The following is a 17738-nucleotide window of genomic DNA, read 5'->3' as shown; positions in this document are numbered from 1 at the left end:
ACCCTCAAGCCATCGGGAAACGTCCTGGTGCTACCATTCCTGGGTGCTCCTGGTTGTGATGTCAACCCTTAACTCAACAATAATGTCAATACTAAAATGACATAGAACATAATAATAAAATCCAATAATCAAATGATATCCGTTTTCTTTATTATTGATTATTGATTAGACACGTGACAGCAGCTACAGGATGCTCCAATAAAGCCAATCACAGCATCTCCTCTCATCAATCACAGATAGCGTAATGAGTCCTGCCTTTCAGCCATCACGCTCCAGGCTTTATCACAGTGAGTGAACTGTGTGAGTGGATTGTAAAGTCCACCAGGTGGAGCTCTTTCACCAGGAGCGTCTGGCTCTCAAAAGCATAATGTCAAAAATAAAAGTCTTAAAGTTTGTAATGTGTAGTAAGTGATTCATGACATATGTTTTGAGCTGTGTGATCATAAAACACTGTTGTTACTCTGCTTGCACAGGATTTCTTTTGTCTTTAGAATGACCTTTTAGGTGATTTTAAGTAAAGATGTGTGCATCTATGTTTTACTTCTGCCACCCTGTCATATCATTATCAGTAGTCAGAACTATTGTGTGTGTATATATAAATATAATGAAACAATAAGAAACATGCATAAAAGACAAATTGAGATAATCAACCACAGTACAGTAAAACTATGAGAAAAAGATTCCTGATTACTTATACTCAGATTATTCCTCTTTACAGAGTACACCATACAATTTGACAGTTTTGTTTTGTATATTGAATATATAAGTCTATATATATTATTATTATTTCTTTAGTATTTACAAGATCAAGAATATTATTATACATTATACCTAAAAATTGGGAGTGACTTTTATTATTCTGCATTTATGTATGTGAAATTTACCCTATAGGATCAACACATTTACAATGAATTCAATGTCACATTTATCATGTTCAGCCGCCTGCACCAACTGTCATTCATACCGATGTGTTTCGACGTAGAGTGATGACGTAGCGTGTATGGGCGGGGCTTGAGGCCCAGCTCTTCCCCCTCAGGCTACCCGTCGAGCCTCGGCTACACGCAGACCGTTTGTTTGCAGGAAGAGGCATCATGCTCCAGACCGTGTTTTCTCGGGCCCTGCCCAGACTGAGTCGACTGTCGGTGTGTCACTACTCCGCTGCCGCCATCCCAGCACCCAGCACCCAGCCCGAGGTCCACTACAACAAGGTATAGCGTTAGTTAGCCATGCTCATTTCAAGTGCATGACATGGTGTTGGATATTGGCCAACTGCGTAATCAACAAGTGTGTGTGTGTGTGTGAGTGTGAGTGCGTGGACACACTGCTGTGACTGAAGGGTTCACCGCTGCAGAACAGTAACTGTGCTCGTTTGCTTTGGTTTGCTTGGGCTCCTGTTAATGGAAAGAGGAGCCTCTGGTTTGCAGAGAGCAGCCTGCAGCACGGGGCAGAGTAAGGGAACTTTAGCCAACTGCACAGCCTGTCTACACTGAGGGATCCGGATTCCTGTTGTGAAATCCTTACAGGGAGAGATAAGTTTCACGTGGTGGGGTGAGGTTACATAATCATTAACAGTGCGTCCTTATGATTTTAATGGGATAATGAACCAGCTCAGCTGCAGGGTCTTTTTACAGGAAGGTGACAAAGTAAAGGAAAACCTGATTAAATGAGTGAAGAGTGCAGATGCTTGTTAATATCCCATCATGCTCTGTGGCAGGTATATAAACACTGATGAGACCCACTTCATTTTGATTTTGTATCAAGAGGAAAAGTGACTTTACAGTGGGTTCATTGTTGGAGCTTCAGTTACAGAGGTGATCAACTCTCTGGCGTTTCCGTAGAAACAGTGACTGAAGTGACATCTGCATTTAGCTCTATGGGAAAGACATCAGTAAACAGGGTCAGACTTTTGATGACTGTGACTGAGGATGTCAGTGCAGGATGTGATCAGACTGAGTCACCAACAGTCGTCCACGGTTACACATAGAGGGAAGTTACAGTAGAGCCGCAGTGACAAACATTTATCCTATGATGAAACACGTCTGACTGATGGGAGGGGCCTCTTCAGGATGACAAGTGTCTCCATCCACAGGTCACAGAGGTCACTGATGGTCTGATGAGGATTAAGATGATCAAATGCAGTGACCTTCATGATCTCCAGATCTCAGTCCAGTTGCATTATGGGACATGTTGGAGTCACGTGTTAGGCAGCGCTCTGCACCATCATCATATAAACAAATGGGGGAATATGTTTATGAAGAATGGAGTTCATCGTCCCGTAGAGTTTGAGGAATTGCTTCTCTTTCTGAAACACACACTCGTCTCCACACATTCACAGCAGTACACACACTGATCTGCTGACCTCACAGCAGCTGCTGGAACAGTTGTGGGTTCTGGTCTTGCTCCAGAGCACTTCAGTGGTGGTAATGAGAGAGACGCCCGCTTTTGACCTGGTGGTTGAACCGAGGAGAAACCCTAATGTGTCTCTGAGCGATGACTGTGGGTTTTTTTTTGTTTGTTTTTCAGCTGAAGGATTTTTGGTGACACTTTGCAGCCTGCACTCAAAGAGCGTAACGAGTCACTTCACCTGAATTACAATCACAAAAACACCTTCTCTCAGTTGCCTCTGGTTGTATCTGACCACATGGATATATGAGGTTTCTTTTTCCAGGTTTTCCAAAATCAAACCTAAGAAACAGCCGCTCAAATAATTTTCAGTAGACAGTTGTTTCCAGCCCGTGTGGATGTGTCCTGAGTGATGGTGACACTGTCTCTGCTGTGATGATGTTACTGTTGAATCTTCTAAATGTAATTTTTCAGTGTTCTGAGCTTCAGAAATGAAACACCATCCATGTCCATTGTACTGAGCTAAACCACTAATGTTTTTTTTTGACTAACTGACTTTAAATATTATGATCTGTAGCCCATTAAATAGTCTCTGTAACCATCATTATAATTATAAACAATTATTATACTCAGCATATTTCCTTATTTCCTTTATTTTTGTGTTGTATCAGGTTTGTTGTGGATCATTGTTGTTGTACTTGTTCAACAGTATCACACACATTGTCATGATGTGGTTGGACCCACATCAGTAAACCTGGCTCAGCTCTCTAATAGCACTTAATTAAAAACATCCCTGAACCACAGGGAAACAGGAAGTGTCAAAGCAACACTGACCTCCCTCCTCATGTGGCCACAGCTCAGACAGTTATAAAATCATAAAACTTTATTGATCCACAGGACATTTACATGTCACAGTTTTACATGAAACAGACAAAAGAGGAAATATGTGATTTCTTATTCTAAAAAAAAGAAATTCAAAAATTCTTTTTAACATTTTATCTATGGTGATCTTATATAATAAACTAGAATCACCTCCTCGTGGTTGTCTGCCTCCTCCACTCAGACTAGTTTCAGGTTACATCCCTGTTTATCCAGAGTCATAGAAAATATGAAGCATTTGTGTGAAATTATGTCATAAGTAATGGCGTTTTGTGTGTGTTTTGTGAGGTCACACTAAGCCTCATTAAGACTCTCTGGTCCCAGTAAATGAAGTTCAGAGGAAAACAGGACTTTATTATACAGTGATTGTGTTTTTGCCTCAGTTTCATCAGTGAAATTCTCCTTCTTCATCTTTCTTCTCTCTATAACTTGTGGCACAGACAGTGTTTTTATACAAACTGACTGTTTAAGGGAGAGTCTTCATCCATTCATGGCTAACTGTGGGAGTGGAAATGAGGCTCGTGCACATTGAGTGAGATTTATAAAGTGGAACCATGTGAATGCAAGGTTTGTCTTGATGTAAATTTTCCTCCTAATGACACATTTTTATTTTCCAGCTGTTCATCAACAACCAGTGGCAGGATGCAACGAGCGGGAAAACCTTCCCTACCATCAACCCAGCAACCGGGGAGGTTATCTGTCAAGTTGCAGAGGCTGATGAGGTGAGAGAGAAAGGGAGCGTGGGGGCATTCACTGCAACTGGAAGATAACATTACACTAAAATTGAACATAAGAGGTCCAACTAAAGTGCAAAGTTTCTCTAAAGCTTAAGTGTTGATCATCCTCATCAGTGTCTTACAGAGACAAACAGTCATGTGTGTCAGATGGCACGTGTCCTTTCACACTCAGAGATATGTCTTTCTTGTTGAACAAACTCCCAAACAAACATCCACGGGGGAAATTTCCCCAAAAAACCTCAGCAAGAGATTGAGATTATTGGTGTTGATTCCAATCAACAGAGGAGAAGTGGATCATACTTTTATACAGTTGAATGTTTATTTTCCTGAGACCTATTTTCCCACAGGGCTGTTCCTTTAAAACCACAGATTCACCAGGTTAACCGTGTTGTGTTCATGTCTCCAGGCAGATGTAGACAAGGCGGTCAAAGCAGCACGTAACGCCTTCAGGTTGGGGTCACCATGGCGACGGATGGATGCCTCTCATCGCGGCCTGCTACTCACCCGACTGGCTGATGCCATTGAGAGGGATTCTGCATACCTTGCTGTGAGTCATCATTAAAAGTCAGAGCACAACCAATCAGGTCTTTAGTTGCTCCACCTGGTGTATTCACATGACCACACACACCTGTTTTTGATGCTCAGATCAAATCAGATCACAGTTTCCAATATTGACGATCCAGGATTAAATGTTCTACTTTTGTTATTATATTCTTACTTTGTTTTGGTTGTTTTCTTTTTGCACATCATGTGGAGAATAAGTCCTAAAGAACAGAACAGACTTGTGTGAGGGCGGAGCTGCATGTAAAGCTCCCAGAAGAAGATATATTTGTGGTTTTAAGAACCAAAAACCATCTCAGTGTAGTTTCACATCTCCTTTCTCAGGCTTCTCTCTGGAGCTCTAGTAACAACTGGTGAGCCAATCAGAGGAGAGGAGGCTCTGAGCCTCTCTTCTGATTGGCTGACTGTTTTCTGAGTGATCCAATAAAAATATAGCAGATTTCAGTTAAAACACTCAGAGAAACCAAATCCTGCAAGGTTGGATGGTGGGTCCAGGTGGGCAGGGCTGAGAGCGGTGAATGCTTTATTGTGACATCACAAAGTTCCAGAAGTCCTGACGGCTGGTTTTAAGGCTCAGTTTCTGAATACAGGCTGTGTGCATTTCTCTGTGGACTGAGGCTTTGATACTTTCACAGTATTAATATAGAACCTAGACCTGCTTTATAATCAAACTACACATGGACATCTACCTTTATACTATATCGACCTTTAAAAAAACACTGTTATTGCACAAGATAAAGGCATGGCTGAAATGTGTGTTTGATTTCCCCTGTGTTGAGCTGAGACAGTCAGAGCTGAATTAAAGGAGCAGTATGATGTTTTTGTGCTGGAATAATGAAACAGAATTAAAGCACAAGGTGATAACGATCAGACAAAATCACCAGAATTAAGAAAATTTTGGAGGACTGAAGGGAATTCTGACATTTGGATCAGATGTTTCTGTGTGAACAGGTCTCTTTGAACCTGCATACACATTTGTCTTACTTATAATCACATGATTATCATGTTTTCTCTGAGTTATTGTTGTGTTGAAGCGTGTCGTCTTTTCTGAACTAACCCACATTTGAATCGCAAGTTGTAGCTCGTATGACTTATGACTTATGATGGATGAATTATGATATAATACATGTCTCTTCTTCTGCTTCTTATTAACAGTAACATTTTGTATATTACCTTGATGGACACACATCGCATCATGTTGTTGTTGTGTAAAATGTAAAGCTGATGTGTTGTTGCCACAGGAGCTGGAGACCCTGGACAACGGGAAGCCTTACGCTGTTTCCTACACCGTGGATCTGCCCAACGTGGTCAAATGTCTCAGGTAGCAAACACTCAGCACAGTTTCATGGTATTTTGTTTGTTTTTTTTAAGTTTTTTGGGCATTTTTTGCCTTTTATTATAGCTGCAGTGAAAGAGAGACAGTTGTGTTTTTGTCTAATGTCTGGAGGAAAACGGACTTCCCTCTGGAAGTGTCTCCATCTCCACACAGGATCTCTGGAGCTCAGTGACCATCAGGTTCCTGGTCTCCTCTCTGACCGTCAGTGTTGAGGAGTGGTGTTGCTTAGCAACATCCTGGACAAAAAAACTTTTTTTTACTAAAACTTGAGGTTTTAAGGCTCTTGGGTTTAACAGTTGTACTGTTAGCTGTTGAACTGAGCTCAACACACTGATTTAACAGTGTGATCCTCTGGCTCTCTGTCAGTGTTGTTTGCTTTTATTACGGGCACGCAATGAATCTTGGGATATGTTTGGCCATTATAGAGCCCCCCATTGGATCCTTCGTTGTCCAGGAAAAAGAAGGACGTATTTGAAGGAGCCTTCGAAATGGTTCAGTCCAGTCACACCACTGTGACACAGTCAGTCTTCAGATGCGGCCTCTGAAGGATGAGACACAGCTCATGTTTACAGAACCAAAGCTGACGTTTCATTTCCCGTCAACAGTGAAGTATTTGTTTAGTTTTTAGTTTTTTGGTTTATGTAAGACCTGTGAACTAGCAGGAACGTTTTGCAATATATTTTTTTGCTGCCACATGATTTTTTTTTTGTTTTATGTTTTGTTTTCATTTTGCGTTGAAATAGTTTTAATGACTAAGTAGATTTAGTTACTAAACTAGATTTCTTCCCGGGGAAGCTTCGCTGTAGTTAAACTTCTTCCACTGTGAAGTAATTGGTAGCTTCCTCAACACTGTCTACCAAGACCCCTTCTCCCCGATGTCTCAGTTAGTCCTGGTCCAGCTCTAGAAGAGTCCTGGTTCCTTCCTCCTCAGGGTTTCTGCTCTGATGATTGTCAGCTGTGAGACCTGATATAGACAGGTGTGTGTCTTTACGCATCATGTCCAATCAGCTGAGTTTACCACAGGTGGACTCCAGTCAAGGTGCAGAAACATCTCAGAGATGATCCAGAGAGATGAAGGAACCTGAAGTGTCATAGTAAAGTGTCTGAATACTTATGTCAATGTGATATTTCAATTTTTACTCTTTAATATATTTTTTTTAAAAATCAAAAATTCTGTTTTTGATTTGTCATAGTGGGCAGTGAGTATAGATGGATGAGAGAAAAATTACATAAGGATATTTGAAACAGTGACGAGGTCTGATACTTTCTGAATGCTCTGTAGCTCTGAAGCTGTTGTAATGACATGTTAAAAGCCGCTGTGTTGTGTTCAGGTACTACGCTGGCTGGGCTGACAAATGGGAGGGAAAGACCATCCCCATCGATGGAGATTACTTCTGCTACACTAGACATGAACCCATCGGAGTGTGTGGACAGATCATACCGGTGAGGGGGGGGGGGGGGCCCAGTTTGCATCTTGGACACAATGAGGAATATTTACATTTACTGAGGATTAATGTCTTTGTTTAGTCATATTTACTACACAATAGTTTTGCAATTTGATAAAGTTTCATCCGATGCACAGAGAGAGAAGCTGTGAGGTCCTAAAGGTTCTGAATCTGAACCACTGCAAAGCTACAGTCAGATTTAAACTGAAACTGGAGAGTTTTACAAATATCTGACCAGATAACAGACTCACCTTAAGACCCATGAGACACCTGAAATACAAACTTAGATCTGTGCTCAAACAGTGTAGAGTTACTCTGCACAGTACTGTTGTGATGTTCACTGAACAGAAACACACAACACTTTTTTGTTTTCACTCCCATTTTCAAAAAGAAAATAACAGACTTCATACACACAGCATGACTAATGCACAGGTGTGACCTGGGCTGGTCACAATTAAAGGCCACTTTAGGATGTTTTATCATACGACACTGTGCCTCAGCTGTTGAGTGTGATAACACACAGCCCCATGCTGCAAAGATCTGGACACAGTTACTGGGAGCTGAAAACATCCCAGTACTTTCATGTCCTGCATAACTCACCATGTCACCCCCTGAGCATGTCTGGGAGGCTCTGGATCCTTGTGTACGACAGCGTGATCCACTTCCTGCCAATATCCAGCAATTTCACACTGCCACTGAAGAGGAGCAGTCCAACAATCTACAACCTGATCAACTCTGTACAAAGCCGATTTGTCGCACTGCATGAGGCCGATGGTGGTCACACCAGATACTGACTTTCTGATCCACAACCCTCCCCACAAAATAAGATCATCTGTAGCCCAAGTCATGAAGTGAAATCCATAAATGTCTTTTTTCAAAATAAAACTGCACATTTTAAAGTGGCCTTTTATTGTGAAACCAGCCGGTTTCATAAAGATCAGTCAGACTGGTCTGTAGTGTTGGTCCAGTCTTCATTTGGCTCGTAGATCAGCCTCATGTTAGTCAGACTAACGTTAAAAATAAAGACTGACTCATTTTTAGACAAAAACATTAGATACCTTACCCCCAGGATAACTCAGGTCTAAGACCAATGTTACCATGGTAACATGGTAATCAGTGACACCTGCACTGAGCAGAAGCGCCAAACAACAAAAAACATGAAAACAGGCTCATAATTTGTGATTTTCTAACATAGTTATAGACAGAGCAACAAGAAGAGAAAGAGCTTTTAGAGACTAAATCAGACTTTTATTTTTATTATTTCATTCTTCAAGTAAAACGCCCTTCTGACTGTTCTTCCAAAAGACAAACATTTTCTGCTGTGATAAATGGAGCTGAGCGGTTGGATGCAGTTCCTCAGTCTGCCATTTTTTTTTATATTGAAAAAAGTCTTAATTTACCCAGAATTCTTTGTACCACAGTCCAACTTAAGACAGCCAAGAACTCAACTGCTTTGTGCAACAGAGGAATTTAGACTCAGTCTATCTGAGTCTTTGTAAGACGCAGTCAAAGTCCATCTTTGTGAAACTGCTCCCTGGGACTTTTTTTCAAAATAAATAGAAAAAAAAAATGTTTGGCCGAGGAACCTAGCCAGCCATTTTTTTCCCAACTGCTCAGCTCAGTTTACCCCAGCAGAAAATGTTTGTCTTTAGGATAATTCAACAGTTACAAGAGTTTATGAAGAGTGCAACAATAAAAAGAAATATCTGATTTGAAAATAAATGGCTGCAGTCTCTTCCCTCTTTCCCTTGTCTTTGATCTCTCCATAACAATGTTCACAAACTACAAATTATGAGACGTGTGTTCCTCTTTTTTATTGTTGGGTGCTACTGCTCAGCGCAGGTGTCACTGATTACCATGTTACCATAGTAACATTGGTCTTAGACCTGAGTTAGCCTGGGGGTAAGGGTTAGGGTTAGTTATTTTTGTGAAACAGTCTAACATGAGACTGATCGATGAGCAACATGAAGACTGGACCAACACTACAGACCAGTCTGAGAAATCTCTTGGAAACCGACCCCAGGTCACACCTGTGTATTAGTCACGCCATTTAATTAGCGCCTTGATATGCCACACCTGTCAGGTGGATGGATGATCTTGACAAAGGAAAAGTTCTCGCAGACAGATTTAACCATTTAAGCACACGTGAACAACATTTGAGTCTGTATGTTCATCTGTTCTGTTGATCTTTATCCGCCACCGAGTTCACAACATGAAACCTTACACATGTTTGCTGCTGGTTTTCATGTCTTCACTGAATCACAGTGAACTTACACAGCTTCACATGTCAGACTGGCTCATTGTTGTTGTGTGTAACCCACTGAAACACAACCAGAGTTCACACTGGGGCACAGATGGACGAGGAGAGGAGGGGTCATTTAAGGTCATGTCATTCTAAACCAGAGGGTCTGGGAAACCTTCCAGTTCACAGGCAAAGATAGAAGATTGAGTCAGAGAGAGAGGTGGAGAGACAGCCACAAGGTAACAGTAGAAAAACAATGTTCGCGTTACTAAGTCATCCACCGAGGTCAGCTCACGTCCTGCAGCCTCTGTTTGTTATCAGCAGAGGTGTTAAAGTTCTTATTGTCAGTGTAATGACAGACGTCACTTTACTTCTTAACTCAGAAAAATGGAAAACCTTTCCTCTGACTGTTGTGTGGCTCCTGTGTTGTGACAGTGTGAGACTGATGCTGCAGTTTGTGATCTGTTACTAAAATGAGTAAAGAAACAGGATATAATAATAACAACTTTCCAAACATGATGCTGCAGCTGAACAGAGGTGACCTCTGACCTGTGACCTGTGAATCTGCAAAACAGGAAGCGCTTGAGTTTGTCCGTCACACAGAGTTCAACAGAAGTGAGGCAGAGAATATTTATTGGATGGAAGTGTAATATGGACTTTACTCCTCCTCTCCTCCTTTGTCCTCTCCCATCCTCTCTCTCCTCCTCTCTCCTCGTCTCCTCTCTCTTCATCTGCTCCTCTCCTCCTCTCTCCTCCTCTCTGCAGTGGAACTTCCCTCTGCTGATGCAGGCCTGGAAACTGGGCCCAGCTCTGGCGACAGGTAACACGGTGGTGATGAAGGTTGCAGAGCAGACTCCGCTCACAGCTCTCTACGTGGCCAGTCTCATTAAAGAGGTACTTTGTTTTATTCACACTTCCTGAGGGTGAACAATATTTATTTTCTAACTTATTATTGTTTTGTCTTAACTGTGACGGCTCAGACTTCATGGTGGACAGTTTGGAGGGAGGGGAGATGTTTCATGTTTCAAAATCATTAAAAGATCCGTGATACAAAATAAAGATGAAGGATTGACGTGGTTGTGTTTGCAGGTGGGCTTCCCTGAAGGGGTTGTGAACATCCTGCCTGGCATGGGGCCGTCAGCTGGCGCTGCCATTGCAAAGAGCATGGACGTTGACAAGGTGGCCTTCACTGGCTCCACAGAGGTAGGACAGTCAGACATGATGCACTGATTCAACCTGTCAGAGCTGACGAGTTCAGGTGGAAGTTAACGCTACATCTTATAAAAGACACACACATGAACACAAACTGTGTGATGGAGCTTCAGTGATGAGTTCAGGGACTCCCCAGGGAGGAGGCTTGGCCTTTTAAGTGTCTGTCAGTTTGTTGACATGGGATCAGCTGTAGGCGACATGCAGTGATAGAAGCTCTTCTGATAACAGAGCAAACTTTTCCAACAAACAGGAAATATGTTGCCATAGATACAGTGAGTTAAACTGTGGGCTTCAGCTTGAGCCCCTGTTCTTTTTAGCTCATGTTTTGGGAAATGAAGTGAACTGAATCATCTATTTTAAGTTTATTTAAAGTTTATTTAAATTAATTTCTTTTTTTTTCTGGTTTCTAATCAGGTTTATGGAGGTTTATTTACAGTGGTGTCTTCATGTCTGTGTGTTCAGGTCTGACTGAATCATCACTCAGATTTTTGTCTGGTGTGAGTTTCACATGTTTTGGATGTTGATATTGGATGACTTGTTAAATGATCTTATTGATCTTTTTGTTCTGGAGATCAATTTGAGAGTTTTGATGTTTTGAGTCGACGTGTGAATAAATGTAACCAGTGATATAAGACATGAGGACACAGACAGACAAGTTTTTCTGTTTTCACTCTGACTTTGTAGTCGAAGTGTGACAGCAACGGAAACATGTTAACAGGTGAGGCCCTGATTGGTTTCCTGCACACACTCAGGGTGTTTGAGTCTCTCCTCAAATGTCAACTCAGCATGGTGACATGACCTGTAGTAGCCTTGCTACTGTCATATCTGTTTACAGGTTAACAGTCCACAGACCTCATGGCATGATTTCAATCGGACTGTAGTGATATAAGAGACATGCACTGAGAGGGAGCGGGCTTTTAGTGAGCAGTTTTTACAGCACACATGTCTGAGCACTTCAGGGGTCAGAGGTCAGGATCAGGGTTATTGATAACGGATGCAACAATCGTCACAGGCCACAGTCCACACTTCAGTCCAGTCCAGGTTTCTGAAGGACACGATCTTCTCCCTGCAGCTTCACACACTTTGAGTGGTTTTGCACTTATTTATTCACATGCACTAGTATTTTTAATGGAGTGCACGGCCCAGCCCCAGATTACATCTCTGAATTACTGTGTGTCTTTAGAGAAGAGTGATGATTCCCCTGTAGGTCACAGCAAAGAGAAAACACACAGAGACAGAAAAGAAAAGAGAAACTAACATGTCTAAAAAAAAATCCTGCTTTCACTGCTGATTATTGTCAGACAATAATAACATCCAGACTAACTGCAGCCCTCCATGACACTTCTATACAGAATAATGTACAGTTTCTACAGCTGCTATCAAACAATCAGTCTGACTGATTACCACCTGTAACTTACATGTCCTCTTGAATAAGCTGTAGTAGTATTTTTACTAACTTCTCCATCGATGAAATAATCCCATCTGACGTGAAGCTGCCACCACCTCTGTCTGTCTCTCTCTGAGTCAGGTGGGTCATCTAATCCAGCAGGCGTCAGGCGGCAGTAACCTGAAGAAGGTCACTCTGGAGCTGGGAGGGAAGAGCCCTAACATCATCCTGTCTGACGCCAACAGTATGTTCTCTGTCTGCAACATGCTGTATATTATACAGCCACAGTCATGTTCTAATCAAGTCTGGATTATCATCCTTACACAGCTGGTTCAGTGTGGGGCCACTGGGTGGTGGTAGTTTAAGTGTATGTTTGTTTGGTAATCAGCTAAAGCACAACATCCACTGACATGATGCAGGCCTGTACGGGAGGGGGGGCGGGGTTTAATAGAGGTTGTAACTCTAATATGAATATTGCTCCTTACGAAGTCTGAGCTTTTTATTTAAATGTCACAAGTCTTTCTCAAATGTTTGAATCGCTGTTTGCCTCGGTCTGGCTCTGTGTGTAATATGAAAGTGTAGAGATCAGTAGGTGCAGAACAGGCCTCAACCTCAGAGGCGGAAAACACTGAAGTGCTAAAAACTGCAGTTCCTCTAATGGCCACTAGAGCCTGGCTCCAAAAAGTCAATCTCCATAGACTCCCATGTTAAAATGTTCAACTTTACAGCAGAAATAAACATGTTTTGGTCTCTGTATCTAATTTTGAGGGGTGAACTTTGATAGAACTTCTGCATAATTGAGGGCGTGGCCTCTTTGAGTGTCAGGTGGGTGAGCGTATGCTTGCCACAAACTAGCATGCATCGAAGTCTCAGCTCCACACACGCCCCACCTCTCTGTCCGTTTTTGGATTAGCTGGGAGTTAGTGGCAGAGTCAGGAACTGCAAAGATGGGGAGGGTTGAGCAGCTCACTCCGAGCTGCTCAACCCTCTCTTCAGAAACCTGTGGGTGATATCACAGAGGCTACGTCCATCTTTATTTACAGTCTCAGCTCAAGTCTGCAGAAAAAAGGTCAAATTTACTTTCAGCTGCTCAGTTCTTGACTTCTTCTTTGAGTATGTTCCTTGTCTCTGTCTCTTCCAGTGGAAGACGCAGTGGAACAGTCGCACTTCGCTCTGTTCTTCAACCAGGGCCAGTGCTGCTGCGCCGGCTCTCGGACCTACGTCCAGGCTGACATCTACGATGAGTTTGTGGAGCGGAGCGTGGAGCGAGCTAAGAGACGAGTGGTGGGAAACCCCTTTGACTTAAAGACCGAGCAGGGACCTCAGGTAACACACACACACACACACACACACACACACACACACACTATCAAAAACACATAACCTCCCTGAAGTTATCTCACACATCACATATCCCAACACTGTTATGAATATATTGTGTTTATATCAGGGCCAGGACTAAAAAGATCAATGACTAATATTTTATTGATTTTGCATTTAGGGACAAACAATAATGAAAAACCTTTAAAGTAAGAAAAAGAGAAAAACAATATATGCCGCCGATGTCGATGCCGCTCCCTGTGTGATCGCCTGTCCAGGTAGACCAGGAGCAGTTCAACAAGATTCTGGGCTACATCAGCAGCGGGAAGAGAGAGGGAGCCAAGCTGATGTGTGGAGGAGGAGTGGCTGCAGACAGAGGATACTTCATCCAGCCCACTGTGTTCGGAGACGTCCAGGACAACATGACCATCGCCAGGGAGGAGGTGGGACAGTACTGAACTCTACTGAGAAATAAAGTGAAATAGACATTGTTATAAATATATTTGATCATTGTTGCTATATATACTGTATATATTTTCTTTTTAGGAATCCATTTACCGTGTCATCATTACACTGAACACAGCAAGGTGTCAGCCTTCATTGCCATTATGTAATAGATAATCTGACACCAACGAAAAATGTACAAAATCAAAACATTTTTTTATTCTAAATGTTCACGTTAGTAGGATTCTAAAAATATAAATGAACATGAAAAAATGTAACCATTAAAATAAAAATGATAAAGAACCATAAAAACCTAAATAAAAAATTAAATAACTTTAACGCTGACTGGGGTTGCCACCCGTCCTGTATAATACGAGATCGTCCCGCATTTGAAAATAAAATGCTGCGTCCTGTATTGAACCAATATGGGACGCAATTTGTCCCGTATTTTCATTCATGTTATGTCGTCAAAGTGCTGTGAATAATCATCTCCTCTCCCTCTCAGTGAACAAGTGAAGGAACAAGTGAAGGAAGTTGATTAAACACTTGTACTTGGTCAGAATCTCTATGCTTAATTGATAACATGACAATTGGGATCACCTATTTTCTCTTGTGGTTTGGTTCCTGCAGGTGTGTGATGAAAGAGGTGGAGGAGAGAATGTAAAGATGTCTGTTGTGTTTATTAAAGGACCAATGTGAAGGATTTAGTGACATCTAGTGGTGAGGTTGCAGATTGCAACCAGCTGAATATCCCTCCCCTCCCCCTTTCAAACATGTAGGAGAACCTACAGTGGCCTTCAGGTAGAAACAGTGTGTGGTTTGTCCATTCTGAGCTACTGTAAACATGGCGACATCCAAGAAAACACAACAATCTTAATGTCAGGTGATTATTCATTCATGAAAACATGAATAGATCCCATAAACCCTGAACACTGGTCCTTTTAAACGGTTTGCTCATGTGTCTTACGTTGATTTATTTCTCGTCATTCATGTTTCCTCTTGCAGATCTTTGGTCCAGTGATGCAGATCCTGAAGTTTAAAAACCTGGAGGAGGTGGTGACGCGAGCCAATGACAGTAAATATGGTCTAGCAGCCGCTGTGTTCACCAAGGACATCGATAAGGCCCACTACGTCTCCAATGGGCTGCGTGCCGGCACAGTCTGGTGAGAGTTAGTGATTTATGGTTTTTGTTTGTGTAGTTCTGGCCTGTTTCACTCCCCACTGTCGCTGCTCACGTGACAAGTTACAATTTGCAACTGGAAAAAAAAGAATTACAGATGAGATGACGGAGTCGCTCTGCTGCAGGCTGCTGTGGTGCATTCACACAGATTGATAAGAGGAGGAGGTCTGTCGCTACATCTGGAGCTGCTGAGTGTTTCAGTGTTAGACAGATGTTTTTCAGACTCATCCAGGTGGTTGTTTGACTGTCAGAGGAAAGATCATACTGTGTAAAAACCTGCAGCAGCTGTTAACAGCAATAAGGAGAGATTTTATGATGGTGTCTGGATACCTGATAACGGAGGCTTTATACAGTGCTGCAGGGATGATGTATTCTTGTAGTCCAACCCTGAAGTTATCATCACGCCGGTTCCCTCCATAAACAGCCAGTGGGATTTTTCCATTGTCTTTTGGATTATTACAGAAATAATCTGAGACTGACAGGTTTAGTTCAGCAGGATCATCTTCACTAATGAACACCACTTCATGATGTTTGAAGCCTAAATACAATCAGCAGAAGTAAAAAGCTATTGTTAGACCATAAACCAACTACACCACGGTCACATGACTTCAACATCACCACCACTAAACTTTTAGCTCTGACCTTCTACAAAAGCCTTTCCTCTTACAAAGTCAGTAACAGTTTGTATAAACACAACGAGGCTGTGAAGGTGGACTGGTGAGTAGATCAGTTTTCATGTTCACTGTGATGACGTTTAACGTCCCCGACAACCTCTGCAGTCTCATTTCCACTCATTAGCAACCGGTCTTTTTTAAGAGACGTAAAAGCTTAAAGAAACCAGGACTGAACTCAGAACTGGGGTATTTACTGACGTATTTTATATAAAACGTCAAAATGACTTGAGCTTGTGTTAACACAGACCTTATTTCAGTGATCGAACCAAAAACACATTCAACAACCCAGAGACTTCAGGACGAGGGAATCTGAGAGGCTAAAATGCAAACTAAGAGTCTGGGTTTAGGAGCTCATTCCTGCAGAACTGTTTATTAAATTTATTCGTGTGTGTGTGTGTGTGTGTGTGTGTGTGTCTGCAGGATTAACTGTTATGACGTGTTTGGGGCCCAGGCTCCGTTTGGAGGTTACAAGGCCTCAGGTAACGGCAGAGAGCTGGGAGAGTACGGTCTAGACAACTACACAGAAGTCAAGACGGTAAAAACTTCAAATATACACACGTACAGTTCATTCAGAAAGTCTTCAGACCCTGTCACTGTTTCACATGTTCTTATCTTACAGCGTTACACCACCATGACAACATGAAAACAGAATTTTAGATATGTTTGCAATAATAGCCTGTTATTAGGCAATTGTACCAGTACTGGTCCATAGCCTGGTGGTTGGGAACCACTGTATTAAAAAGTAAAGTATGAAGACACTTCAGGTTCCTCCATTTCTCTGGATCATCTCTTGATCTCTCTCTCTACACCTTGACTGGAGTCCACCTGTGGTAAACCCAGCTGATTGGACATGATGTGTAAAGATGGAAGTTTCTCCATCTCCACACAGGATCTCCAATATCAGGATGATCAAGAGAAACTGGAGGCACCTGAGCTAAATTAAGTGTCTTAGCAAAGAGAAAGACTGTGTGTATTATTATTTTTGTTTAAACTAGAATCACCACCTCGCAGTTGTTTCCTCCACCATCCAGTCATGTTACAGGAAATATGGTCACAGCCTCTCCTTCCTGAGTTACAGCATTGAATAATGGCCAGAAGTGATTTTACAGAACATTATGATGTCACAGTGAAGTTGGCCTTTGGATATAAAATGTCATCACCTAATCTTATCCTTACACACACTTAAGTTAAATTGGGTCATAATTAGTCAATGAAGTTGTGAGTTATGGCCAAAATCATGTTTTGTGAGCTCACAGTGACTTTGACCTTTGACCACCAAAATCTAATCAGTTCACCCTGCCGAGACTGGGAAATAACTGACACCAGATTTAAAGATGGAGATTAATTTCTTTAATAACCACAGGTGAACGCAGAGACTGATAACATGCCTGTATGAACTGAAAGTTAACGAATGTATTTCATGTTAAATCCTGAGTGTGAACCTTGTGTTTGTCTGTTGTCAGGTGACCATCAAGGTGCCACAGAAGAACTCTTAGACGTGTGCAGCTGTGAACAGGAGACAGGAAACAGCTGAGAGGAGATGTCAGACTGAGAGTGAATCTGCTTTCTGTCACATGCTCATAACAAACCTGCTGAAGCAGGAAGAATCCCAGTGAGCTCTGTGGTTAATGCAGACTTTAAATTTACATCCTGACTAAATCAAAATAGTGAATAAACCCTACTGAATGTAGAAAGCTTTGCTCTTCAGACCTGAAAGTCTCCACCTGATTTAAAGTAATCATAAAACTATACAGTCACAGTCTTTGTTTGTAATCTGTGGGCTCAGAGATTTCTTATTTTTCAGAATAAAAGCATCTGAGGCACTCAGCTTGTTCTGTGTGTTATTTACAGGTTAAAGGAGGAGCTAATCTACAAATGTTTCACTGAAAATTTCAGTTCTTTTCTGTTTTTTCCTCTTTTTTAATATAAATGGTACAGAAGATAAAACACAAAAGGTGAGATTTAACAAAGAAATTGA

General features: G+C 41.8%; 1 protein-coding gene across 1 annotated transcript; it reads left to right on the top strand.

Annotated features, from left to right (window-relative positions):
• The first annotated feature begins 1014 nt into the window (after window positions 1–1014).
• aldh2 (aldehyde dehydrogenase 2 family (mitochondrial)) lies at window positions 1015–17583 on the top strand. The gene is made up of 13 exons (XM_022750961.1): window positions 1015–1208; window positions 3840–3944; window positions 4366–4506; window positions 5762–5841; window positions 7188–7299; window positions 10309–10437; window positions 10633–10746; window positions 12284–12386; window positions 13284–13468; window positions 13741–13905; window positions 14912–15069; window positions 16181–16295; window positions 17224–17583. The coding sequence occupies exons 1-13, from the start codon at window positions 1092–1094 to the stop codon at window positions 17254–17256; spliced, it is 1557 nt and encodes a 518-aa protein (XP_022606682.1). The 5' UTR covers window positions 1015–1091; the 3' UTR covers window positions 17257–17583.
• Window positions 17584–17738: the final 155 nt, after the last annotated feature.

Source organism: Seriola dumerili, unplaced genomic scaffold (genome assembly GCF_002260705.1).
Source record: "Seriola dumerili isolate Sdu_G_001 unplaced genomic scaffold, Sdu_1.0 BDQW01000016.1, whole genome shotgun sequence".
In the NCBI taxonomy this organism is placed as follows: domain Eukaryota; kingdom Metazoa; phylum Chordata; class Actinopteri; order Carangiformes; family Carangidae; genus Seriola; species Seriola dumerili.
This window is presented reverse-complemented; position numbering and strand designations above follow the sequence as displayed.

Excerpts from the sequence above, each read along its gene's own strand:
- aldh2 (XM_022750961.1), top strand. The coding sequence starts at position 1,092 with ATGCTCCAGACCGTGTTTTCTCGGGCCCTGCCCAGACTGAGTCGACTG. Across the intron at positions 3,945-4,365 it reads AAGTTGCAGAGGCTGATGAG|GCAGATGTAGACAAGGCGGT; the intron begins GTGAGAGAGAAA and ends TCATGTCTCCAG. Across the intron at positions 7,300-10,308 it reads TGTGTGGACAGATCATACCG|TGGAACTTCCCTCTGCTGAT; the intron begins GTGAGGGGGGGG and ends TCCTCTCTGCAG.